General features: G+C 37.0%; 1 protein-coding gene across 1 annotated transcript; it reads left to right on the forward strand.

Moving 5' to 3' along the window:
* The first annotated feature begins 301 nt into the window (after positions 1–301).
* On the forward strand, positions 302–21,318 carry LOC5566031 (regulation of nuclear pre-mRNA domain-containing protein 1B). The gene is made up of 4 exons (XM_001650348.2): positions 302–663; positions 726–1,348; positions 20,642–20,785; positions 20,852–21,318. The coding sequence occupies exons 1-4, from the start codon at positions 513–515 to the stop codon at positions 21,002–21,004; spliced, it is 1,071 nt and encodes a 356-aa protein (XP_001650398.1). The 5' UTR covers positions 302–512; the 3' UTR covers positions 21,005–21,318.
* Positions 21,319–26,939: the final 5,621 nt, after the last annotated feature.

The raw sequence follows: 26,939 nt of genomic DNA on the forward strand, positions 1-26,939 counted from the left end.
AAATGTTATGTTTTTTTGTATATTTCTCCTGATTTTATGAATAACATAATAAATTTATTTCCAAAAATATTATTTCCTGAAGTGAGTGACATCTACTCACTTTCGCAAATTTCAGATTAAACGAAGTGAGTAAGTGTTACTCCCATATTGACATTTGACATTGTTACTCTAAAGTGAGTAACGATGGTGTTACTCACTTTTGAGTAGTTCCACTTTGTTCCGAAGTGAGTCGAAATCTACTCACTTTTGAGTAGATCTGAACGAGCGTGGTCGCACAGCTCTATCGGTGTTTTGTTATGACGTTTTCGTCCGTTCAGGAAACATCGATGTTTGCAATGTTGTGGTACCGCTGTCATCACTATCAGATTCTGATAAAGTTACGAAGTTTTACTCGGAAGTTTTAATGGTTTTGCAATATCCTGCATTTGATAATTGAAACATCATTAGTGCATTTTTTTTGTGATCTCCGCTAGAGGGGGTTCAAATTTCAAGTGCATTCATTATTGAACAAAATGTCATCCTTCACGGAGTCTGGTTTGGTGAAGAAACTGCTGGAATTAAACCCCAGTCAGCAAAGCATTCAAACTCTCTCCCTTTGGTTGATCCATCATCGGAAGCACCATTCGATTATCGTTAGAACTTGGCTGAAAGAGTTACAGAAAGGTTTGGGAACAAGATTTCCCAATCCATGATCAGTTTTTAATATTTTATACTTTTGATTTCAGCTCCAACATCTAAGAAACTCACTTTTATGTATTTGGCCAATGACGTGATCCAAAACAGCAAGAAGAAAGGTCCCGAATTTGGAAAGGAGTTTGAAAACGTTTTATTGAAAGCATTTAAAGTAATTGCTCAATCTGGCCCAGAGGAGAAGACGATTCACAACTTAAATCGCATATTGCACATTTGGGGCGAGCGCGGAGTTTACGAGGAAGCCAAAATCAAGGAGTTCTCTGGAGCTTTGAACCAAAGAGAGAAAAGTCCCGCAGCACCCAAAGCGGTTGTTGAGGAGAAGAAACGAAAGGCGGAAGATGGACACGAACCTAGCCACAATCAGAAGAAAGCGAAATCTTCAGAAAAAAGCCATAGCGCCGAGAAGAAAGCCAAAAGTGAGACCATAGAGGTAAACGGAACAGTTGAGACCCATGTTACGCTGAGTCCTCACCAGCCGGAAGGTGATCCTCCTGAGCCGGAAGAGCTGATAAAAGTGCTGCAGGATCTGGAGAATTCGGCCTCGAGCGATGCCGTAGTACGGGAGCGGATTGCCAATCTGCCACCGGAAGTATCCGAGCTGTCGGCGCTGGCAAAGTTGGAAGATAAGGAAGCAGCTAATCGTTTGGCTTTGAAGGTTGGTATTATATCTATATAAATTCTACAAGCGTTTAGAGTAGTAGTAGGATTTTTTTTAGATGCATTATTGTAAGGTTTTTAAAGTCTCTTTTTTACCAAATTTTGTCTCTTAAGTAACTCGTTTTACAATCAATTCTGAGGCTCTTACGCGACTGTTCCATAGGTTGTTCTGAAAATTTCCATCAGATTCCTCAAGGAAAAGCTTCTGGATATATTTTAGTGATTTCTCTGGAGGTTTCTATTGCAATACTACCATGCACTCCTCCAGGAATCCTTCGAAGAAATTTCTCCGCTAACTCTCCAGGAATTCGTCAGTAAATTTCTCCAGCGATTTTTCACGATATGCTTCAAGAGTTTCTCTAGAATTTGCTCCACGAAATCCTTGTGAACTGCAACCAGTAATTTCCATAGGAACCATTTTTTTATCTTCATCTGTAGAGCCTTTCGACCACTTCTTCCATTATATAGGAATATTGTGGTATGACCCATATTTGTGGTGCTCATCAAATATCCTTTCACAATTGAGATGTGATAGACATTGGTTGATGTGGCACACTGTCCCAACTGGGCCCAACTCGTTTTATAAAGTCTATTACTCTAATAACCGTTCTCCAAATGTTAACATTCTTTTATTAAGCAATGTTCCGCAGTTTCGTTTTCAGCTTGACAAAAACGACATTTAGAGGATTGGATTTTTCCTATCTCTTTAAGATGATACCTACTTGGGCAGTGACCGGTCATCAGGCCAGTTATTACCCTAAGATTTCCTTTAATAAGATTCAGTATAGCCCGGGATTTTGCTAGACTGGGTTTTCTGAATCTTTTAGCTTGCTTAGATGTATCCGTGGCGTTCCAATTGGATTCTACCATGGACATTTCCCAATATTTCAGTTTCATCCTGAAAGTGCACTCAGGAACACCAGAGAACGGGCCAACAAAGCTCGAAGCTGCCCCTTGTCTTGCTAGCAGTGCTGTAAACATTCGACACTTTGCGCGACGTTCGTTTCGTTGCCATGGTCAGCAGTCACAGCACGAGTGTTAGAATGAACGTCGACAAACGCAAAAAAGTGTCAATTGAATGTCGTCTGAAACGATGATATTTGCATAAATTATAAGTTTTGCATAGAATTCAGACATGAATAGTTTGATCTTGTCTGTTATGTCGAATGTGACACACATACAGTGCAAGCAGAACAGAAACAAACAAAACCGTAACGTTTCCTAGCAAAGCTATCGTGGTCCGTGGCATTCAATTGACATTTTTCTTTTCGACATTCGTTTGATCGCTCGGGTTGTGAATGTTTAAGGGAAGCGCTGCTGAATATCACGTATCGACTAACGTGATTGCTTACAACACTGCTTGCTAGATTGTCGACGATTTCATTCCACTCAATTCCACAATGACCGGGCACCCAGTACAATGTAACTTCGTTCCTACTGGCCAATGGCTTCAGAGAAAGAATGCATTCCCCTACTAACTTTGATCTGCATGTGAATGCCTTTAGAGCAGGGTTTCTCAACCGGTGGTCCGCGGACCCCTAGGGGGCCGTGACGACTTTTCAGGGGGTCCGCGAAGCCATTGCAAATGAATGTCGGTTTTCTTTATTGCTGAATAAAAGTGAAAGGTATTTCTTACCTTGTTTGCTTGCAAAAGTTTATGATTAGCGGGTTCAGGCTTTAGTAGTCTATTTTTTTTTTCTTATTTACACAATTGCTGATGATTCAATATCATTCATTCAAATCATGTGATTATAGAACAAAGCCACACCTCAAATTTTCAAGAGCACAAGACTGACTTGAGAACCAAACAGCGCTCCGCGTTGAAAATTTCTCCCATTGCTCACCATCAGCAAGCAAGCAATTTGATTGATTTTCAACGCGAGCTGTTGTCAGATTCTCCAGTCTTGTGCACTTGAAAGTTCAAAGTTTGGCTTCGTTTGATAATCACCTTAAAGCATAACAGCCTAATTTTCCTTACTGGTTCGAGTGAAGAGCTATTAAATAGTCAATTACAAGTTTTGCATGTTTTTTTTCACTGTTAACAAACTCTCACATTTTCATATCTCATGTTTGAGATTGTTCATGCAGGAGACTTCGTTCGTGCAACTCAATAATCCCAAAATAATCAATGAGCTGGTTCGTCACTTTGACTTAATGTTTTGTTTCTCAAAAGCTTCCTTGCACCAAGCAGAGATTCGTTGTTTGATTATTAGGATTACAAAGTAACAACAATAAAAGAATTGTATGGGTTTTACGACAGTATTATTTTTGTCATTAATTGAATTTGGCGTGAAAGCTCAATAGCAATATGTCGGAAAATAACGAACATGTCTGCTGAACGGGAATAAAACAAAATTAAATGCTCGCGAGCCTCAGAGTGCTGAATTACTCGCATCTGCCGTTCTCTCGGACAAACTAAACTAAAGTGATTCGTGAAAGTGTTCGGAGATGTTAAGAGTCAATTACGCTTTCGGGAGAAAAGCTGTTCCCCTCCAAGTTTTCTGGTTTTCGTGTCGATTTAATAGATATAAATTTGATTTGTCTATCATTACCATAATAAATCACTTTTTGTTCGGTTACTCTTGAGTAAATGTTCGCAAACCTTTTGCGATTTCTTTTGATATGTTCCCAAGAGCAGACGGGTGCGAACTTACTCACACCAAGGTTGTTCGCGAATCTATCATGCTTGCGTTCGTTTACATTTGTGAGGTGCTTCGTGATACGAATACCTCCACCACTGCTTAATAGTGAGATTCGTGATACAAAATTCGAATGACGTTTTTCTTTCCAGAGAGCTCATTGATTGAGATTTTAGTGTGAGTCTACCAACTCTTTAGAGATATTCATTAGAAAAATTCTTGCATTATTTCGACTTAATCCTTGCCAGATTTTTACAAAATGTCTGGTGAGATCTTTAAAATCAATCCTGGAAGATCATTGACAAACTATTATTGAAATTGAACTGACTCGACATTCTTTACCATGTCACTAAAACCATCTACGAAAATTCTTGACAAATAATTGACAAGTGTTATTAAGAAATTTGGTGAATTCTCTGAAGAAGTCTTCCAAAGATCGTTATTTGGCTCCTAACCAGTTATGGAAAGAGGCTAACATCTCTGCTGAACTGAAACAAAAACAAAACCAAATTCTCTCGAGCGTCAGAGCGCTGCTTTACTCGCATCTGTCTTGCTCCCGAGTAATCGAAGCTAAAGTGATTCGTGATCGTGTTCGGAGCTGTTCAGAGTCAATCGTGCTTTTGAAAAAAAAAAACAGCATCCCCTCCGAGATTTCTAGTTTTTAAGGTTTTTTGACTACAAACTGGTAGTTGACTGTCGATATGATGGTTCTACAATTAAAAACTATACTAAATCACACCTTGCTCGGTTACTCGCGAGTAAACTTGGTGCCGACGGGTGCGGACTTAGTCACACCTAGCCTGTTCACGAGTGTGCGAACTTTTGCACCACTGCTCCTAACATGCCAATTAGAAAGTTTCTTAAAATATACACTTTGCACTCCTAAAAATAGCTTTGACAAATGTCTTTCAACAACCTGTTGATTTTGTTCGGTTTTCGCAACATCATATAGAATATAAACATGTTTGGTAGACTGATTTTTACTGGACCCTGATGATCAAAGCAACATTTTTGTTTTATCAATGGTGGATTACATACGTGACTTTTGGGTTGCCTACTACGAATATCTTCATATTTATAGTGAGATCTTTGCATGGCTTCCATTACCATGCATTTCGAGAATATTCATTTCAAGAGATCCGCGGGATGGTTGCAGACCTTCAAAGGGGGTCGCAGCTGCAAAAAAGTTGAGAACCACTGCTTTAGAGCATTCAATGCTGCTTAACTGTCTGATAAAATACAGATCTTTGCAAACCTATAGTTTCTTTTGAGACAAACATTTAAACAGTCAATGATGGCTTGTATTTCTGCTTGGAACACAGTGGGATTGCGCCCCATAGCGATTACCTTGCTGATACCAGGACCGAAAACTCCAGCTCCGGTATTCTCGTCCATCTTTGACCCGTCGGTATAAAATACAATAGAACCTGGACGTAAACTTGACCCACCAGAATCCCAAATATAGCGGCTTGGTTTAAACACTTTAAACGGAACATCATAATTGGTCTTCGTTGTCATCCTATCTTCTTTTTTTCCATATCCGAATTTAAATTGAATTCCTTTATGATCTTCAGGTGACCAATCAAATCACCATCTAGTATTTTATTATAACGAACAAAATGTAAGGCAATGAATTGATGCAAAGGCAGTAAAATAAAAAGGGCATTCAAGGCAACCGATGCTCCTTAGAAAGCAGAATACTCATTAGTACTGTTATGTAACAAACGTAACGCAAGAGTGGGTGTGATTGCGCTCTGCGTTACATAAATTGTTCGCATTTGACAATTGGGACAATAAGGTTAAGATGAACCGAAGCCGGGCTTCAGTTCTGTAGGAGCACAGATCTGGAGAGCAGGACAACCACCCAGATTGTAGACATGGTCGATTGGTGATGGTGATCAATCCATCAGCGTTTCGGTTCTTTGGGTTTGGTTTGTGCTCTTGAAGGGTTGAGATTTGGCTTCAGTTCATCTTCACTTTAAATTAACCTTGGGAGTCAAAAATCATTACTGGGGTTCAACAATAGTTACACAGGTAGTTTAATTGATTTTTATAGGGATTTGGACGACAGGGTGGATTCCAATTTCTGTAACAACAAATCTCGAAAACTTATTCAAACAGACTCAAGTCAAAAAGTATAAAAACTTACTTTATCGATTCTACGTGTTCCGCAGACGAAGTTCTACACGTTCCACTCTGAACCAACTCGATTTTTCACTTTTAGAACGTTTAACTTTCGCCGCTCCGCTGTATGAGCTTGAGCTTGAGCTTGAGCTTGAGCTTGATTGGCCGCCCGTGGATGCACTCCAGTATCGCCAGATGAGCTGCACTTACACAAGGAACCAACCGAATGACTGCTTGGGACTAACAGGCATCCTCAGTGTATAAGTGCTGGTGATCTTCTATTTTTAGGCAACAATGGCACCTGCCACGTCAGAATGCAGACCAAGGGGGAGGAATTGATGATGCATTGAATTGGCTCCCACGTAGACCGTATATTCCACTGCATCCACGTCAGTTCATGCGGGAGTGTTTGGATTGGGGGAAAGGCATAGCAGAGAGGTTTGCTTTTGTGGTTAGCAGACTGCCTATGTATCAGGCGTAAGAAAGGCGTGCGCGTGGAAGTAGGAAGGCGTTAGGGAAACGGTTTCTTGTCCGTCTCTGGTTCTAGCGTTTGCTATGAACGAATAGTTTGAGTGTGATATATTTAGAATGGAAGATAGAAGCAAGTGAGAGATATACAACTACAAAGTACGAGAAAAACCCATGACCTTCTGCATATGAAGCAGAAGCGGTAGCCATCAGACCACCAACCCCGTCTAACTTTCGCCGCTCCGCTGTATGGAGAGACAAAGTAGCTTAACCACGAATCGAAATAAAACACTACTTGAGCCGATTTTACACTGGTAGAAAAACGTCGAAAGTAACTGAATGAATCGGCTTATCATTTTGTAATGAAATTTGTGTGGGAGATAACAGGAACTCCCTAGTTTTTGAACGCGAACTTATTGTATGCAAAATTTAAGCAATGTATGTTAAAAAGGTGATTCATTTTAAAACAGTTTTAGAAGACAGGTTGTGATTCTTCTGAATTAATTTTCTCGAAACCTTATGGAAGTTACTTACGTCGATTTGAAAAAGTAATCGAGAAATAACAATTAAAATATACAAAATCTGACAAATAAATTTTTAATTTGGGTTTATCACAAAACTTCAATCAACTTAGTTTCGATGAATAGTTACGCAATGACTGATTAATTTCTTCATCACTTGTTTCGCTACATAAGCTGATATTTTTAATTTAATATCTCTCATGTTGCTATTCTAAGTTTTGTTTTCAAATTTATTAAATTTGATCAGTAGTTTTCATATATTTTGTTTTTTCCTTACATATCAAAATTAATAGCGATAAGGGCCTATCTAACAAATCAATAACAATGAAAAAGTAAGCAGTGAAATTCTCATGTGCAATTTTTAATCCCAACTGGAGAAAATATACTCAAACTTAAACCTTTTCACTTTAATTCACATTTCATAAATCTAGTTTTACAGCCACTATGAATACTACAAAAATCTCCTACAACCCTTGCTGTTTCGTACTCAAAAAATCTTTTCGCCTAAAACATACTTGAGAATGTTAGTATGACCCAATATTATGAGCCAGTCATCGATATCATTTTCTATATACTGTAAGATCAAAGTACTTTTCAATGGGTAAAAAGTACCCTCTTTGAAAGAAACTAGTTTAACTCATAAAAGGAGTAAAGGCCTCTTTAAAGAGTAAACGACTTGTACGTCAAATTAAAATTAGCATTATTGTGTCATGTAGACATCCTAACCTATTTACCTAACACCCAGACCAATCATATTCTCCTTCTCCCATGGCGTTTGCGTGGTCACCATAGACTATTCAGCCATTACCCCTCCTATCATCGGCTTTGGATTGACTTGCGCTCTTATTGCCCTACCAAACGCTGCAAAATGAAAATGAAATGAAATATTGCCTAAAAAAGGTGTGAGCTTGCGATCTAATATTCTGACGGAACATGTTTTTCAAAAAATATTTTAAGCTTTTATATTACACATGCATTTATAGATTTCACCAACAGAGCTCTTATATAACAAGATATTCACACTGCGGTTGATAAAGAAGCAGTTGGTGTTACTTGGGCATGTTTTCAACGTCTGTCCAGTGGCGTAGCTAGGGTTTTTGGGACCCGGTGCGGAGTTCCATTTAGGGGCCCTCAAAATAAACGCCGTCTAAATGTAAGGAGCTTATGTGAAATCGATTTTTGAAATACATGATGACCAAATAGGTTTTGTAGAATTATGACTAAATTGATGGAATTTATGTTGATAAAAGTGACCAGATATGTTTGGCTTCAATGCGGGACAAAAATGGTAAACTTTAGAAAATAAGTATAAGGAATATTCAAAAGTACACATTTTCTTATTGTTCATGTTTAAAATTATAAAAAAATAAAATGTTCGAGAAAAAATATTAGATTTCTCATGTTATATCTATGATTTTTTTCAATTTGACAGTTATTTTACTGATTGGGGGCCTTCCTTAGCCGAGTGGTTAGAGTCCGCGGCTACAAAGCAAAGCCATACTGAAGATGTCCAGGATCTCTTCGTAATGGAAATTTCCTTGACTTCCCTGGGCATAGAGTATAATCGTACCTGCCACACGATATACGAATGCAAAAATGGCAACTTTGGCAAAGAAAGCTCTCAGTTAATGACTGCAGAAGTGCTCATAAGAACACTATGCTGAGAAGCAGGCTCTATCCCTGTGAGGACGTTAATTCCAAGAAGAAGAAGAATATGTGTTTTCTAATATTCTAGTGAGGTTTCCAAAACCTGTTCTTTTAAATATTGAGCAGATAAATAATAACAAAAGAAGTCCCTCCCCTTGGTTATGCGACCTTGCCGCGATGGGAGGGCATAATCCATTAGCCCATATGATGGAAACCAAAGGCGTAACCTGTAGTGGTGGTATCACATTTTGGCACTTTTTGCTTAAAGCCGCGTCATAATTCATATGGCATAGATGCAATAATATCTCGGATGTGATCCAACGGACATTCTGCGTGATTGATAGAATTGATGCCCATTTCAAATAATTAATCTATTCGAAGTGGACATTAATACTATTGGTGACGTTCAGTTTGCCTTTTGCTAACCAGAATGATCCGTAGCCACTCTTACTATTAGCTAGCTAGATACATCGTTATCATATACGACGTAGGGAATACATAGGAACTCTTAGGAAAATGACTAGTAGATTCACGAGTAGAAATAAGTGGCGACAATCTTATTTTAATATGGTTTTTACATTGCCATAATAAGAAATACCTCATTTGTAACAGCGGTATAAATAATCTAATTCCAGCTTCATTTTCGCAAAATTTACAAGTAGAAAGTAGGCGTTGTGAAGCATTGCATTTGCCACCAAAAAGTGAATCTTGTAGGAGACTGTAATAGAAGCCTAAGGTAACTTTACTCTTCATTATTCACTATAAAAATGACTATGGAAAGTAAGACGCTGAGATCGATCATTACGGTACACTTGCTAGTTTCGAAAAATTGTTGACCAGACAAAGAAAGCGACTTTTTTTCTTTAAGGATATATGAACGTAATGACCAATAAATACTTTAAACAACAACAAGTGAAATTAACTAGAACTACTACTAAACAGCCTAATTTTGTTAAAATTTGACGACAATTGACATTTAAGACTCTCATCTTACGTAAAAGACAGGAGTAATCAGAATAGCACTTGAATGACAAATTATTCAAAACCATTTCGACTAGACAGTATTAGTAATGACACTACTACACTACTATTTCAAACAAATTCTGATGGAGCTACTGATTTTCACAATGCTTCCTTTTCTCAGAAGCAAGGGAATATGGGTACTTTTCAAAAACTACCACGTCACAATACGAATAAAAAAACAGTGTTCATGTGGGCGCCATTGCCTAGTCCGTCTGAGTATTGGTCCTGGTAGAGGGGAAACTTGGCAAAAGCCAGACCGAGGGTTCAGCCTTGACAAGTTAAGCTGTCAGGCAGCTCCAACTGAATACCATACAAAAAAAAAAAATAATAATAATAATAACAAAAGAAGTATAAGTTAAGTTCTGAATCACGTGATATTTTCGATTCACAATTTTCAAGATGTTGAAATAAAAATCCTTGTAAGTTTGTGAACTTAATATAGTCCAAGAAATAATCTAAACCTAAACGAGTTCTTAATTTGTTTCAGGTAGGTTTGCTTAACATAATCCTAAGAATTCAGAATTGATTCCAGGCAAAATTTGTACAGGAATTCAGAAAACATTTTAAGAACAGAATCAATTCAAATTATTGGAAGATTCTGAACAGAATCAACGAACAGAAATCAACAATTTTGAGTGCGAAGAGAATTATGTTAGGATGCCAATAACATTTTGAAAATATTTTAAATAATTTATGTAGGAATAAGAACAAAGTCCTGTTAAGATGTTAAGATTTAGATTAGAATCTTCTTGGTCCATGGAGAAAGCCGACCAGTATGTGGAGGTTAATATTAAATGTCCATATAACAATGAATGACATCAAATTGTTTATTTTTCAAGTATAAATTCTGTAATTTTTGGCTATCTCTCTACAATCCGGGACATTTCCCGGGACGCTTGGTGATGCGGGGCAGGTTGCTCAAATCCGGGACTGTCCCGCACAATCCGGGACGTCTGGTCACTTTATAAGTTGATAGTGTTGTTATAGTCCTTGACTAGCAAAAATGTCAATTAATGAGCCTACAGTTATTCTTTTCTTGATTCTTTTTAAAAAATACATTAGTTAACTGAAAATTATTGAGAGGACTTCTAGTGAATTGTCATGGAAGTGGAAATATTAGCTGGCGAAGTATCTCTGGAAAACAATGATTCATATACAGCTTACATTGAAAATTCTAGGAAAATTTTGACATTTTCCTAATTTTGTGTTTTTGAGTCAGAATTGATTTTGAAATTTCTGATAGAAGAAATGCCTTAAAAATCAATAAATTTGCCATAAGTTTTCTGCAAATATATTACAGCATGAACTCTTTTTTCATGAATTTCACGAACTTCCAAAGGGTTCTGTTTAAGATACAGTATGAATTCATCGTAGAATATTTATAAGGATAACCATAGAAGTTACCTCAGAGATTCCATCACGGAATTCCTTCAAAGCCTTTCAGATTTTTTTCAAGAAAATCATATGTACTCCAGGAATGTATCCAATGATTTACCATCGTTTTCTCAAAACTTTCACCAAGATTCCTTATTACAACATCTTTAAGATTTCGAAAAGTATTCCCTCAAAGGATTTTCTAGAATTTCCTTCAAAATTATCGTTCAGATTTCAATTCCTTCAAGAATTACTCCAGAGATTGTTCCTACGATTCCTTCGGGCATACGGAGAAGTTCCCCGAATATGACTCCAAAGATTTTCCCACTCATTTTCCCAGGGATATCTACAAAAAATATCAAGGATTTGTTTTTAGATATTATTGGTGAAATTCGTCAAAAATCCAGGAGATATTTTAGAGGTAAATCATATGATGATATGTATGGTGTGGAAACTCGGATAAATTTATGAAGGAGCCATGAAGATTTTACTATAAAAATACACGAAAAATTGTGTGGAAGAACTACAAGAGCCATTTCGCATAAAATGTTAGAGAAATCTTTAGAGAAATTTCTGATAGACCTTTATGAGGACTCCCCAGTTAATTTGAAGAATAATTCCAGGAAGAGTATTAATATATTTCCTCGGATAATCCCTGGACTATTTTTTGAAGCAATTCCTAGGGTAAATGTAGATGAATCCGTAAAATCCATGTGATAACTCTTGAATGGCAAACTGGACAAAATGGCATTGGAAAAATCCTTAATTGAAGTTCTTCAAGAACGGCAGAATGATTTTTTTTTTCTTAAAAGTATACACGAAGAACTCTTTGTAGAAATCACTAGAGGAATCTCTGTAGTTTTCACTCGAGGAATCTGAAAAGAAATTCCCAAAGAACCTGTGATAAAATCGCGTAATACCCAAATAACTAACAGCACCATAATTCGCCCTGCGTGCTAATATATTCCATTTCAGTCGTATAATAGCCCTATAATCTAATCTAATCTAATCTAAGTGCTTGCACAGCCAATATTGAAAAGCATCCTGGAAACACCAGAATTTCTTCTAGTATTTTTTGTCAGCATTAATATTGGCAGCATATCAAAAATATGATATAACTCCATATATCCACGAATATATAACGCGATAGACGACAATTTTTCAATTTTTCGTAGGAAGAAACGGGTACAACCGTTTCATTCTGAGAGAGATAGGTAAAATCGTTGGAAATGGCGTTGCTAAGAAAGTTAACATACACTCCATTGTTGAGATCGGTTTCCTGGGATGGGACAAGGGTATTTCTTCCTTATGTCCTGGCATTGCAGCGCCGTTACTCGCTCTCTGAAAAGAAAAATTGTCCTCTCCCATTATATAGAAATTTACTTTTGTAAGACAAGATCGTCGATCAACTTTTATTTACCTAGTGAGAAAATCCGTCTCAGTCGTATGCTAACCCTATACGACCGAAAAAGCGAATAAGCGGGCTAGTGGTTACTTTAGTAGTCTCTGAAGGTCTCTCTAAAACCTCGTGAAGCAGGATTCAATGCAAGCATATTAAATAAAAAAGATTTGTTTTGAAATAGAGAGTAAGCCTCTAAAAAGAGATCTGCTACCATAGCTGATTGTATAAAACCATGTACCGAAGATGGTAATTGATTTATTTTCTCAATTATAATTGAAATGAAAATCGGCTTGTTTAAGAATATTGCCAGTAACATACCTCCAAATCAATTTGAGATACGATTATGAGCCCCGCACATCTAGGTAGATCTGTAGGAATTACAACATTAAACAGAGTAATTGAGAATTTTACTTAACCTTCCAGTCGTCGCGGGGTTTGCCAGCGACAGAACCACCGCGCTGCTGTTGTGAACGAAAAGCGAGGTTTTCTCAGCTGTGTTGTACAAAATACAACAGCGCGACGACTGAAGTGTTTAATTGCTATCTAGGCTTTTCTAATCACTAATACCATTGATTATGGGGCCCCTACACATTGATCAAGGTAACCTTTAAACTGAGTTTTTACCTGCTTCTAAACGTGTTAGTTTTCTATAAATCAGTTTCATAATATTAAATGAAACTCTTACCACTAAGGAGTGTATCGAAAAGTAGTCGCAAACATTCAAAACGGTATATCTCAGAGCATAGTTCATCTTTTTAAAAGCTTTTTTCACGCAAATCTTCATCATGTCATCAAATATTGAAGCAGCTAAAAAAATATTGAATAATATGCAGTCTTAATATAAATACAACAAGGTTTATAGATCATGGAAAATAAAATCTTGCACAAAATTACATTTTTGAAGTGTCTTCTGAAGATTCGATGATTTGTATTGAACAAAATATATATCAAACAAAATAGGATGAAAAACTTATTCTATCGGAAAATATGTTTACTTCACACAGCACGTAAAAATAAATTCAAAAATATAAATTATTGCTCTAAAAAAGCTCATTTATTGGAACAAGGTCGGTTTTAGAAAGGCACTTTTGTTTAATCAACTTTTGAAGCTCTGTCATATACAGCGGCAATTATATAGAATAACATTTTTTGCTTAGATTACTTCATAAATATGCAAAGAAACTTTTCCAATCAAAAAACAATTTTTTATTCATTACAATCGTTCGACATTACCATTAACGTGTAGAAAGAAAATATCAAAAAACAAGGTCCTTAAAAATCGACTTTTTTCGATTTTTGTATTTGCTCTCAAAAGCTTGTTAATGAGTTTTTCAACATATTTTTTACACTATGTCATGAAAGTTGTGGCACAGAATATATTAGCATAAACAAAAATCAGTTTTTCTAAAAATTTTACACATTTATTAACATATCAATTTTTTCAGAGGTGTGCAAGATTTTCATCGACATCTGTTAGTAATTTGCAAAATTATCATGCAAAATGCCACTTTATTGAAACAATATCACCACATCATCATTTTTAAATACATTGTAAAGCATTTCTGATCAAAAAATTGTTTGTAGGTTCAACCCATTATTTTTGAGACTGTTTTGAAAGTTTGCGACTTCTTTTCGATACACTCCTTATTTGGGGGGCCCTATGAATTCGAGGCCCGGACCGCACCCACCGCACCCCCCTAGCTACGCTACTGCGTCTGTCTTTAAAGTTGCTTTAATCACTCATTGCCGAACACGTAAATCATGCAACTAAAAATAGATATGAAGTTCAGTTTGGGAACACTGCTCTAGAAAATCTATAGAAGTTCTTCCATAAATATCATGAAAGGTTATATTTTAAAGTGACATTCGTTTATGGATTTTTTCAGGAAACCTTACAAGAATTCCTCCAGGAGTTTTCATGCAGTTCTCAAACCAATTTTCTTAAAAAAAATAGTTTCACTTTCGCCAAATAGTTGCATCAAATGTTTACCCAGATGTTATTCCAGGAAGTCTTCCAGGAGTTCTTTCAAAAACGTCTCAAAAAATCAAAGAGGCATCCATCACAAATTTCTTCCAAACATTTCTCTAGGAATTTCTTTAGAATTTTATCTGGGAATGCTCTTCCACTTCTTCAAAACATTTTTCGAGCCATTTCCCAAGTTATATGGTAGATGCATTATTCTTCATCCCCGTCCTAGGATTTAATTTTATTTCCGTCCATGGAATAGTAATGTTTTCAGCCAGTGCTCACGGTACAAAATCAGCACGTTCGATTGAATAGATTGATCACTTGACTCAATTCAAAACACCAATCACCATGATTTGAAGGGTTCTAACCTTGGATTTGCTCTACTGTCTCTAGAACTAGACTCTGAAGTGGAAAGTCGTTGATTTTGAACATCATGTCTTTTCTATGAAAGCAATTAATGACAGCTCGTTGTAGAATGTGATTGAGATCAATTCAACCTCTTTCAACAGATGGGGATTTTTTTTATTATCGGACAATTTGGGCCGGAGGTTCTCCGATTTGCATGAAATTTTCACCAGAGGTAGAGCTCGTGGATACATGACCAAAAGTGAAATTCAAAAAAAATGTAGTGGCCTAATTTCCCGGAAAACTCTAGATGAATTTTCACGATTTTTCTATATACCTCAAACTTTGAAAATTCATATCTCCGGAACTGCATCGTAGAACAAAAGTTTTTTTGTGAAATCGAAAGGAAATTTTCTCAGCAATCTATAAAAAATATGAAAATAAAAACATTTCCCCCCCCCCCCCCATTTCATTTCTGCCTCTCAGTGGTAATAAACCTGTTAAAGTGAAGCCGTTCGCCTGATTTGCCGTCCGTTGTATCGTAAAAGACACAACGTAGGAAAGACGTCCTGGCCGAAACAACATATTAACAATATATTCATAAGTTTTCAAAGAAAGTGGATCTTGAGATTTGATCCTTCAAACGTTACCATAATGATTGATTGTAACAAGAACTTCCCGTGCGGCTTTCATAGAGGCTGTTAGCTTTAATACTAAATAACGTTGCTGATGAAGGGCACACAAAACACCCAACTGACCAATGGAGAGTGGACCGATTGACGAAAAGCTTCTTCTGACTGGAAAGGAAAGGATGGTTTACTGCGTTACACTTACAATGCGTGTAAATTACTGCCGCCGTTAGCGCACGGTTATGATGCAAACAATAGAACACATTTTCCTATTGGAAGCGTGCGGGTGGTCATCGGTTTTTCAGTTCTGTCGCCTAAACAATAAAAAATACCACTTTGGCGTCTATGGACGAAAGTTAGAGTATGGATTGATGAAACAAAACATATTTTTTTTTTAATTTTTCATGATACAGACGATAGTTTTTTCGCTATTTTTCCGACAATCCATGGTGAAAAATTTTCCGAGAAATGTTTTTCTTTTCATATTTTTAATAGATTGCTGAGAAAATTTCCTTTCGATTTCACGAAAAAACTTTTGTTCTACGGTTTCTAGAGTTTTCCGGGGAAATAGGCCACTATATTTTTTTGAATTTCACTTTTGGTCATGTATCCACGAGCTCTACCTCTGGTGAAAATTTCATGCAAATCGGAGAATCTCCGGCCCAAACCTGTCCGATAATTTAAAAAATTGCCCAGATGCGAGTTGGTGTCGAGGTAAGACACTAGACTTGAACTCCGAAGATTGGTGGTTCAAATCTGGGTCAGGCGGAAATGTTCATTTTAACTTTTTTTCAATTTCAAATCAAAACATGCAACTTTGGATTCAAGTGCTGTTACCTTGATTTTGTCAAGATTCAACAGTAGTGCAAATCCAAGTGCAGAACTATTGATAGCATGGTGTTTATTTTTTACCGTGCTGTAAACACTGTGTCCGAATCCCTTTTAGCATCATCATGAATAAAGGTCCAAACGCAATGATAGCAGAAAGGCAACGGAAAGCGGAACCGGTTTTCCACATCTCTATCCTTTTTTGTTTTTTTTTCTTGAAGCCCAAAAATACCGATTTTGATAAAATTTGAGTTTTTACGGTACTTATTTTCCGTGTAACAAGAGAAGGCACAGTTTCAATTCAATTTTATATCAACGAGATGGTTGGATGGTTGCGATAAATGCGACTCAAACAAGTGTAAGTTACAAAATAATTCAATTTATCAAACTTTAAAAAAAGACTGACAAAAAAATCCTAAGTCTTACAAAACTTTCAAAATATGAGGTATTGGTGTAAGAGCGTTTACAATTTATCTATAAAACCCTCTAAGACTTCTTCAAGAGTTCTTTTAGAGATTCTTGTAAGAGTTTATCAGTATTTATTTACAAAAATTGCATAAAAAATTACTTAATGGTTTGTCTTGGAACTGCCTCCAGATTTTTTTTTCAGAAATTGCTACCTTCAGTGCACCAGATTCCGCTCATTTAAGGGGAGTTATGTGTTCAAATCAGGCTTGGGAACTGTGATCATAATTTGCCACAGTTCATCGATTCTGCCAGTCAACCAAAACACAAAGCAGCAGCAGCATCAATACCATCAGGTGTTGCGCTGCCAACGGTTCACACACTGCTTGACTGTTTTTGTCTCTCCTCTGTGACTATTTTCGGGCAGCCATCTCGAGGTGAATGATTGAAAAAAAAAAGTTAAATAATACAATCGCAAATGTTTCGCTTGATTCTTTAACTAATTGAAATCTATTAGCGCTAACAACAAAAGCACAATCATTCCGTTGCGATACATATATACAAGTTGAATTTCATGCTGCCTTTATCGAGCAAAAATGCAAAACCCCGAAAACCGGAAAAATCGTGTCACCACTGTGCTCGAGTCATTTCGGGTTTGAAAAAACGTTGTGAAGAAGAAGATTGAGCAATTCTCGCTGAAACCAGGCCGCCATTGGCAACGAATTCCAATTTTATGTCACTGATCGCTAGTTTTCGATAAAACTTAATGGTGGTCCTTTCAGTTTTCTCAAATTGGTGGACCCCTCGTACGCCAGCTAGCTAAACAGTTTGCGAAAAAGCACATTTTTGGATAAATATAGGGTATTTCTTCACGTGATATGTCTCATATTTCGCTTGGAACACATAGCAATTCAGTAATAATGAATAAATAAATTTATTGAATAAAAACCGTCCCAACACATTGATTGAAATAAACATACATATTTTTACCATATGCATTTTTGTCATTGAATGAAGTTTATAAATTGCGCGTTTGGACATAAGTAGGTTTTGTGGTAATATCTGTAGTTTTAACGTAAAACATTGCCAAAAGTGCATTAAATAAGAATAGAAATATTAAATTTTTATGCAAAAAAAATCCTTGATTTTCTGAACCATATAGTATCGTTTTTACTACCGCCCAACATGCACGTGTAAAATAGCGAAATTGAAAGATGAGAATCAGGATTTGTTCTAATGTGGACGTAATGCCGAAATGCAGGTGTATCATCTTGAGGTTGGGAAATATGGTGGCCATCTTGGATTTAGACGCCATCTTAATTTTTAGCAGTTGAATGATTTTTACCATCTCAATTAATTAAATTATAAGGCCTCCGTCATCACATCAGATTCTTTATTACTTATCTAATCTCAACTGTTCAACTGATTGTTCATTTCTATCATAGGTTTTAGACCAAATAAATGAAAGAATTTATGCTGTTTTTCAAATCGAAGATAAGCATAATAATCATTCAGATAGCAAATAAGCGTTAAAAAATCCTACTTGATAATTTGTTTTTGAAGAGGGGCTGGCTGTGTTCCATTAGGGACGTAATGTCAGGAAAAAGAAGAAGAGTAAGTGTAACGGTAGCATTAAAATTCAACATGATGAGTGCTAACAAGGTGAAAACTCATTCTACTACTTAAACCCAAAATGGCGTCAAAATCCAAGATGGCCGCCAGATTTTTTCACTCAAAATAATACTTTTATTCTTCACTCGACTCGAACGAAGCATCAACGATTGAAAACTTGTTTCTTTGTTGTACAATAAATAATGTTCGCATTGATTGCACTCGCCATATACGTCAAAATCATAGAACATGATTTAGAAAATCGTTCATTTCATAGGGTAAATACCATTGCTCACCTAGTTTCTGTACCCTACCTTACGCAATTTTTCCTCAGCTTTCTGATGGTGATCTCAGAATTCAAAACGAGCGGTGCGCTAATGGTAAAAAAACGACTTTTCTAACAAAATTCAAGATGGCGGCCAAATTTTAAATGAAAGCTATATTCTTTCTCTATACGATGCCACTTAGTTTGCTATGTGTTCCAAGCGAAATAGGAGACATATCACGTGAAGAAATACCCTATATTTATCAAAAAATGGGCTTTTCGCAAACTGTTTAGCTAGCTGGCGTACGAGGGGTCCACCAATTTGAGAAAACAGAAAGAACCACCCTTAAGTTTTATCGAAAACTAGCGATCAGTGACATAAAATTGGAATCCTAACGATGGGTGCCGCTCTCACACCAGGTAGGAGAGTGCTCTGCTGTTGGTCCAATCGATTTCCATAAGCCATAGTCCATTGCTCTTGCGGTGGTTCGTTTTGCTGTGTTCCTGAGTCGTTTGAGGCTAGCTGCCTGCGAAGTGGGTCAGTTTGTCTCAGTCACCATCTGATACTGACGGAGGATGGATGTGCTCCCCTATGCACGGTCCTCCGTGCAGCGTCTTCTGGTGGCTGGACGGGTTATTTTTTGGAGGGGCTGGGAATTGAATCCATGACCTTCCGCTTATGAAGCGAAAGCGTAACCTCAAGGCTACGGACCCCCCTAATTTACTGGCCTTGTTGTTTACTAATTCCACGGAGGAGTGAAGGAGAGCGAATGATTTTTGTGCAGAGCCCCATTGCTCATTACAGTTTTGAAGAGCCGTGACATTTTTTTGTTTTGAACGGTCATGGTTTGCTTTGGATTTTGATGGTGTGTGTGTGTGTGTGTACAATCCACCTCCCACTGACCGGCAGTGCTTTTATGGAAGAACATTGTATGCATGTATTTGCTTTGGATTTTGATGGTCGTGTAGAAAAATGTGAATGTCGAGGTGGTAAATGTTTGCAACAGTACATTTCCCATCCCTGGTTCAAATATTATAAAATAACAATTGTGTCGATCAATACTATTTTTATGTCACAATGTAGCTCCAAGTATAGGTAATCAGCGGCAAAATGAAAAGAATTTGAAAGACTTTCATAAAAAAATATTTAATTGCATTTATTACTGTATTCCTATTTCCGCTCAAAATAAACACATTTCGTGATGAACTTACTAAAAAAATGCATTATTTTGAATTTTGTTATTTATCCTGATATTTTTCATGGTCAAACCATAGCTACTACTTCAATGAAGAATGCTGTATACTAAAATCGACATTTCTTTTAAATTATGTTTTTTTTTTTGCATGAGCGGTTATTGGAACACACAAAAATACCTACTGACTCAATAACCGCCCACGAGGTCTTGTGTTTTTGACATAAAGAATTATTTTATCAAATGAAAATAATGTCAGACGACTTCATTTGTGAAAAATGTTGGTTTTTGATACGAAAAATCAATTTCTACACTAGTGAGCGGAAATAGGGACATGAGCGGATAGTGATGATAGTGCACCACTGATAGAACAATAATTTTAGAAAAAAAAATCTCGGCGGTTTGTAGATGACATCCCGGGAAGAATTCCTTGATAAGTTATTACTTAAAGTATTTCCTAGGATAATTCTTTAAAGAATTTCAGGTGCGGAAAAATTCCTAGTTTAAATATTGAAGAATTTCCGAGCAACAGTTTTGAAAGCAATCCTAAAAAATAGTGGAGGCCTCTCTGAGGAAATTACTGGTTAAATTCTCAATATCCTAGATATCAGACGAAAAAATGTTTGGAAAGATTACTAAACAAAATTTTGGTGGAATCGTTAATATTTTTCTTGTGTTCCTAATACCGGGTTCAATTGCTGAAGGTATCTTGAACGAAATCGGTCTCTTTGTGATTTCTGTTTGGTGTTATTTTTCAGGAATGGGGCCTCCAACGTCGTCCATATTTTGAGGATACTCAGTCGCTAGGCGCAAATGTTCAAATATTGACCTCTTTTCAACAATTCCAGGTAAACGATGCCATAAAGATTCTTAATGACTATAACGCTCGTCTGGCTACAGAAATGGATGATCGCAAAAAGTTAACTACGATGTTGAAAGATTTCCAACGCGAGCAACAGGAACTTCTCGTACAAGCTGAACAGCGATTACAGGTTTGATATAAAAAATTCAGTTTTAGAGCTTCTTCGATTTCTGATTTTTTCATTTATCATACATAGGAGTATCAATCGAAACTATCGAAAATCAAGGAAGTCCAGAGGGAAGTTCGTAACCATATGAATAATTTGCCAGATCTCACTACGCTGCCAGACGTTACGGGAGGACTTGCACCGCTACCATCCGCAGGCGACCTTTTCAACATTCATCACTAGGCATCTTGAGTAATCGTTTGTAAATGTAGTTTTTGCCAATTGACATTTTTTTCTGAATTTTAAAGAATGGAAACGAAACCTAATCATTGACCAACGGTTTACCTACGAATTGTACAAAAACTTGTACATTGTATTGCATCATAATGTTTTCGAGAAACCACAAGACATTGTAGTACATGATTGTTGAGACAAAGCACACCCTACATTCAATATTGTATAGAGTTCTTAACAAGATGATTTGAATCAAAAGAATGAAAGCTTAGTCGATAGTTTTATCTAGATACAATAAACCTAAAGTGTGTTGCAGCAGAAAATCCGTTTGTTTCCTAATACACTAAGCAGTTTATTTTCGCGCGTTTTTTACAACGAGTTATTTAAAAAACACGACGTCAAAAACCGGATTTTTTTTTTCATACAAAACAATGTTATTAACAACATTATGATTCATACGGCCATGAAACTTAAAAAAAAATATGGAGACTTATTATACGTCGTTTTTTGAAATAACGCGGTACGTCGGTTTTTTCACATTACGCCTAAACATTGAATTCCTAATTGATTTTACCTACAATAAGTCAAATTTTGGTAAATTCATTTTTCCCAAGCTTGATTTGAAAGAACTAAACTTCAGGATAATGGGCTCAACAGTTCGCTTTCCGTCTTCGTCCGAATCAGACGTGTTTCGAGACAGTGAAAGAGTGCTATTGTGGATATTGTTTCCCATTTTTTGTATTGATCATCTTATGATTTTTTAGAATCCGGCGGCGGTCGTACTCCCGCAGGTTACAGCGAACTGACACCCGCAGGGTGAAATGAATAGAAAAGCTTTCCAACCTAAATTGAAAGCATGTGGTTTTCGCAGTTTAACAGCACTGTATCTATGTATTAGCGATAGATATCAGGAGTCACTAAACACGATGAGTGTGCTTGTTGTCTAGTCCATGTAATGTTTCGAAGTTGAAGGTTCTGTATGATCAGTGGCCGCTGCGCTCATATTTGGAGACATTGGGAGATAATTGCGATAATTGAATTTATTTTGAGGCAGACAACATTATCTAATAGTGTTTAGAGGAACGAACATCTGAACAATGGAACCGAAACGAGAAAACACCATCAAACATCGCTTTGGATCGCACACGCAGAATCCGTACAACGAAGAAGTGTTCACGTTTTTAATCCCTCTACCAGCAGCTTTATTTTTTACCGCTAAAAAATATTCAAATCGCGATAACTTTATTGTTTCTTGATATTTCTGCACCATTGTTTCACAAGCTCTTTAAAAACTTTTCTAGTTGTAGAATATGTGTCGATATTGATAATTGGTCCTCTTGATCCGGAGATATTCCAAAAATCTACGCTGGACAAATGAAGATCATGATAACTCTAAAAAACCTCATATCGCAATTTTCAGATTTCTCCAAGAATACTGAACCGATGTGTATGATTTTTTTTTCAGAGTAGCGCCTTATTACCTGGCGGTGTACTATAGAATTTTATTTTATTTTCGATAAATTGACCAAAAACAAAATGGCCACCAAAGACATTTTTTATGGAGAATGTCGGTCCCCAAGGAACGTCGGAATATCTTCAGAACTACAATGATTAATATCGACAGGATTCTTAAACTAGAAGAGTTTTTTGAGATCTTGTGAAAAATGGTGCAAAAATATCGAGAAACAAAAAAGTTATAGCGATTTGAATATTTTTTTAAGGGGTAAAAAATGAAGCTGCCGGTAGAGGGGTTAAAGAAAAGAGGATGGAGCTGTGATGAGCTGAGTGCTATGTACCGGGCGGATTTCAGCTTGTTTGTGCGCCTCCAGTCGGAGGCACGTATAATGGATGGAAGTTGGGCACGTATGTGGGTTTCAAGTACGCTAACGGAGACAAGGTAAGAGTATCATTGAGTTTGGCGAACGGGACGTTCCGTTATGTCCGCATTTCCGGTTTGCTGCCAGAGGTGAAGGACGAACAGATTGCAGCATAAGTGCTTCGTTTGTGGATCTTTGGATCACCTAAAAGCGCCTTGTCCAAAACGCTAGATGGTGAACGCGCGGATGAAGCTACGGAGGAGGTTTCTGGCCAGGGAGGCGCAACTCAGCCAGTGGAAATAAGGAACGTAGTCGTCAAAGGTCTCTTGGCACAACCAGATCCCCTGCCAGGTATTGCGGTGCTAACTAAATTGGCAGTAAATCGGAGGAACAATTGGGTGCCTCTAATATGAACAGCATCGTGGTGCCATCCGAACCATCGGTCGGTGAATCTCCCAGAAAGCCTGCTGCGTTAGAGTAAACAGAGGAAAGGTATGGATCCAATAAACAAACACGTGAACTGAAACTCGTAGACTCTGAATGGTCTGAAGGTAATATTCATTATTCTTTATTCATTATTCATTATTCTACCTTATGACACTACGAGAATTCTGTGTTATAAATACTGGATGCCATAAAATCAGAGTGGAGATTTCCCGGACTGTGGACCGATAAACAAATTATTTCATTCTTTATTTACAGGATATAAAAGTCATGTGGCCGTGGCTACTGGAAAATTAATCCTAGTTTTTTACATCGTGTTTACCAAATCTAAACTAATGGATCTAGTGCAAAGCAAAGTACAGAATTTAAGTGACAAAATTTCTACAAGTTCGATTATAGAGGATGAAAAAGTAACAACACAGACAAACAGACGTCAATCTGTCATCGATGTCTATCGATCACGTTTTTAACGGTCGATTTCGCAGCGTTCGCATGTTTTTGTTCATGTTTGCCGTTTACACAGGTGGCGGTTGGTCCATTACACTGAACGAAATCTCCCGCCACGAATTGAATGATTTATAATTCACTTGTCTGTTAAACGTCACATTCCTCCTTTTGAAAGAAAATTCAACTATATGATGAATCCATCGACAAATAAACGAAAATCATCCAATTCTGAGATGACTTTCGTTGTACATCCGTATGACATTAAGTAGATATTTGAACTATGCTAACGCAAATGAAAAACATCTAACTTATGACGGATTTTAACTTCTACCATGTTCCAAATTGAAAATCATTCAATTACCGTCCGAAACAACATATGGAAAGCTTACGATCATAGCTGTCAAATTATTGTTGTGAATCGTAGTGTAAATATGGCGGCAGAAGCGTGGCGGATCCGAAACTCCCGATTGAATATAACAGGTAATAGACCATTTCCGTCAGACCTTACCCCCAATTTTTATATTTTTCTTCGAAAGGCGATTATTTTTAATGATTATTGACGCTTTTAGATATTTTTTATATGCACTCCTGATTTTCTTACAATTTTTTGAAAATTTGTGAATTTGAGATGAATTTTATCGTGCGGCACAGTTGTTTCAACCCTATGGGCATAGAAAGTGGAGATTTTTCCAAAACTTATAACATCCCTGCATTGAATGTTTGTAGACACAACACGGACTTGATATGCGACAGCCTTTTCGTGATACTGATAATGGCATTCTTGACTTGATAGACGCATTGAATAATGCATATTTTGGTGAGCAAAGAAACTCGCTATCTCTTCCCGTTTGGTAGGGTAGAAGCACCGGTTTTGGCCATACGCCAGATGTAGCCATAGTGGATTATACACCGATTTACATGGCCAATCAGCATGAAACCTTTTATGTTCAGTAGAAAAAATTCACATGATAGAGACACGTTCATATACTTGTCCGAATTGATTCAAAACACAACAAAAACAATTCATTTTCCTCATAATTTTAACTCCCATACATCTAATTTGGCCAGGTTACTCCTAATTTGGCCGCTCTTATATGAAATCAATGTGATTGGCCAATTAAGGAACCGAAATTAAATCTCTGGCCGAAACTGGTTCTGGTGGCCTATATTGACCAACGAGATTTTCAAAGCGAAAAAATGATTTTACCTCGGATCCGATATTTTATATACGTAATATGGATTGAAAGCTTGCATTTGACATATTTGTAGTATGAAAAGGGCGTCTCATTTTATTTTTATTAACATTTTCCCTTGGGCTGGCCAAAACCGGTGCTTTTAACCTAGTTATTGTTGTTTTTCTTGTAAAAATAAACCTGTTTTGATTGTGGATATCTCCTGAGAGAGACTCGCGAAGAGGAAAAATATCAACGTCATATGCAGCCCAGATTCCCCTCTCACGAAACGTCAAATGCAGCCCACCGTTTTTATGGCTGAAAAAGTGCAAAGTATTGTGTTCAAAGTAAATTGTTATTAAAAACCTCAGTCAGCGGAGCAGTTTTTACCAAAGTTGCTGATACATCTAAGCAGAAGATTAATTATTTCTAATGTCTGCTACGTTTGCTGGCATGAAATTTCACTCAAACGGCTATTTATGATTCGATGTGATGCAAACTCAATCATTTTTTGCTGAGAGGTTCATGTGAGGGTTTGAACGGCTTGCGCGTAATTGGTATAAACACAAAGGGGAATTAGAAAAAAACTCAGCAATCACAGAAAAAGAAGACCGTCTTCGCGAGTCTCGTCTCAGGATATCTCTAATTCGGGCAAACATAAAAAATATCGATGCTCTAGGAGTGTTTTATAGACTACTTTGATGAGATATTAGAATTGAATACTCTGGAGCCAGAAAAACAGTTTTCGTTGGATCACCCTATGTCATTATAGGAAAAAATCTCTAAATTGGTCATTTTAAGAGCTATAAAAAAAATTTTTTTTTGGCAAAGTTGCTTGAAATTGAATGGTTTATAACTTTGCTGAAATATGTACACTACCCGTCATAAATACGGACTCACTAAAATAAGTATTGCAACACTCAGCTGAATATTGAATCACCCTGAAAAGTTTAGCATCACCTCAAAACAGGTACATTCACATTGCTATATCTCGAGATCCTTACGACTTGTAAAGAAGCGATCTTCAGCAAAGTTGTTCAGGGGATCAAGGACATCCTGAAGGCAGATAGTTTAGTTCGCGATTTTGCCACTAGGTGGCGGTAGAGAGCATGTAAAATTTAGCATTTTAAACTAGTTCTAGCATATGATTCACAAGAGATAGAAAGTTCGGGTCTTCGGCAAAGTAGTTCAGAATGTCGTGGACATTCGGAAGACAAATAGTTTAGTTCGAGATTTTGCCGCTAGTTGGCGGTAGTGAGCATGTAAAATTGAGTATTTCAAATAAGTTCTAGCTTGTGATCCACAAGCGATAGAAAGTTCGAGTATTTGGCAAAGTTGTGCAGACGGCTAAGGACATCCGGAAGACAAACGGTTTGGTTCGAGATTTTGCCGCTATGTGGCGCTAGTGAGCATGCAAAATTAAGTATTTCAAACTAGTTCTATCTTTTAATTCACAAGAGAAAGAAAGTTCGAGTCTTCAGCAAAGTTGTTCAGAAAGTCAAGGGCATGAAGTGAATCTCACCTGAAACACTTGAATATGAATCGAATTGGACATGAGTCACTGGGATATGGAGCTAATCAAATCTGAAACACTTGAATATAAAGTGAATGAGACCTGAATGCCTTAAATTTACTTCAAAAATCAAACATCAATCACTTGGATATTGAACTAATCAAACTTGAAACACGTACATAAAGTGATTCAAGCATGAATCACTTGAAAATGAAGTGAATCAGTCCTAACCAGCATGAGCATGGAGTCATATCAGAAAAAGTGGAAAATGCACCTACATTCTAGCTGAATCAAACCTGAACAACTTGAATATCAAGTAATTCGTACTTGAAATAGGTGAATATGTAGTGATTCAGACCTGCAGCACTTGAATATAGAGCGAATCAAACCTGAATCATTTAAATATGGAGCGATAATATTGTGCATTTAGACAAAAATTGTCGGAAGGTCGTTGGGAAACTGGCAACTTTGCTTACTTCCGATACTATTTTCTGTTCAAATCATATGATCTCGCAACACTGCACCTAGCAAATCAAAACAAAAACATCTTG

This window comes from Aedes aegypti, chromosome 2 (assembly GCF_002204515.2).
Source record: "Aedes aegypti strain LVP_AGWG chromosome 2, AaegL5.0 Primary Assembly, whole genome shotgun sequence".
Taxonomy (NCBI): Eukaryota; Metazoa; Arthropoda; class Insecta; order Diptera; family Culicidae; genus Aedes; species Aedes aegypti.

Bases quoted from the DNA above. Each gene is read 5' to 3' on its own strand.
- LOC5566031 (XM_001650348.2), top strand. From the start codon at position 513: ATGTCATCCTTCACGGAGTCTGGTTTGGTGAAGAAACTGCTGGAATTA. The intron at 1,349-20,641 runs GTTGGTATTATA...CAACAATTCCAG, and splicing joins CTAATCGTTTGGCTTTGAAG to GTAAACGATGCCATAAAGAT. The intron at 20,786-20,851 runs GTTTGATATAAA...TATCATACATAG, and splicing joins AAGCTGAACAGCGATTACAG to GAGTATCAATCGAAACTATC.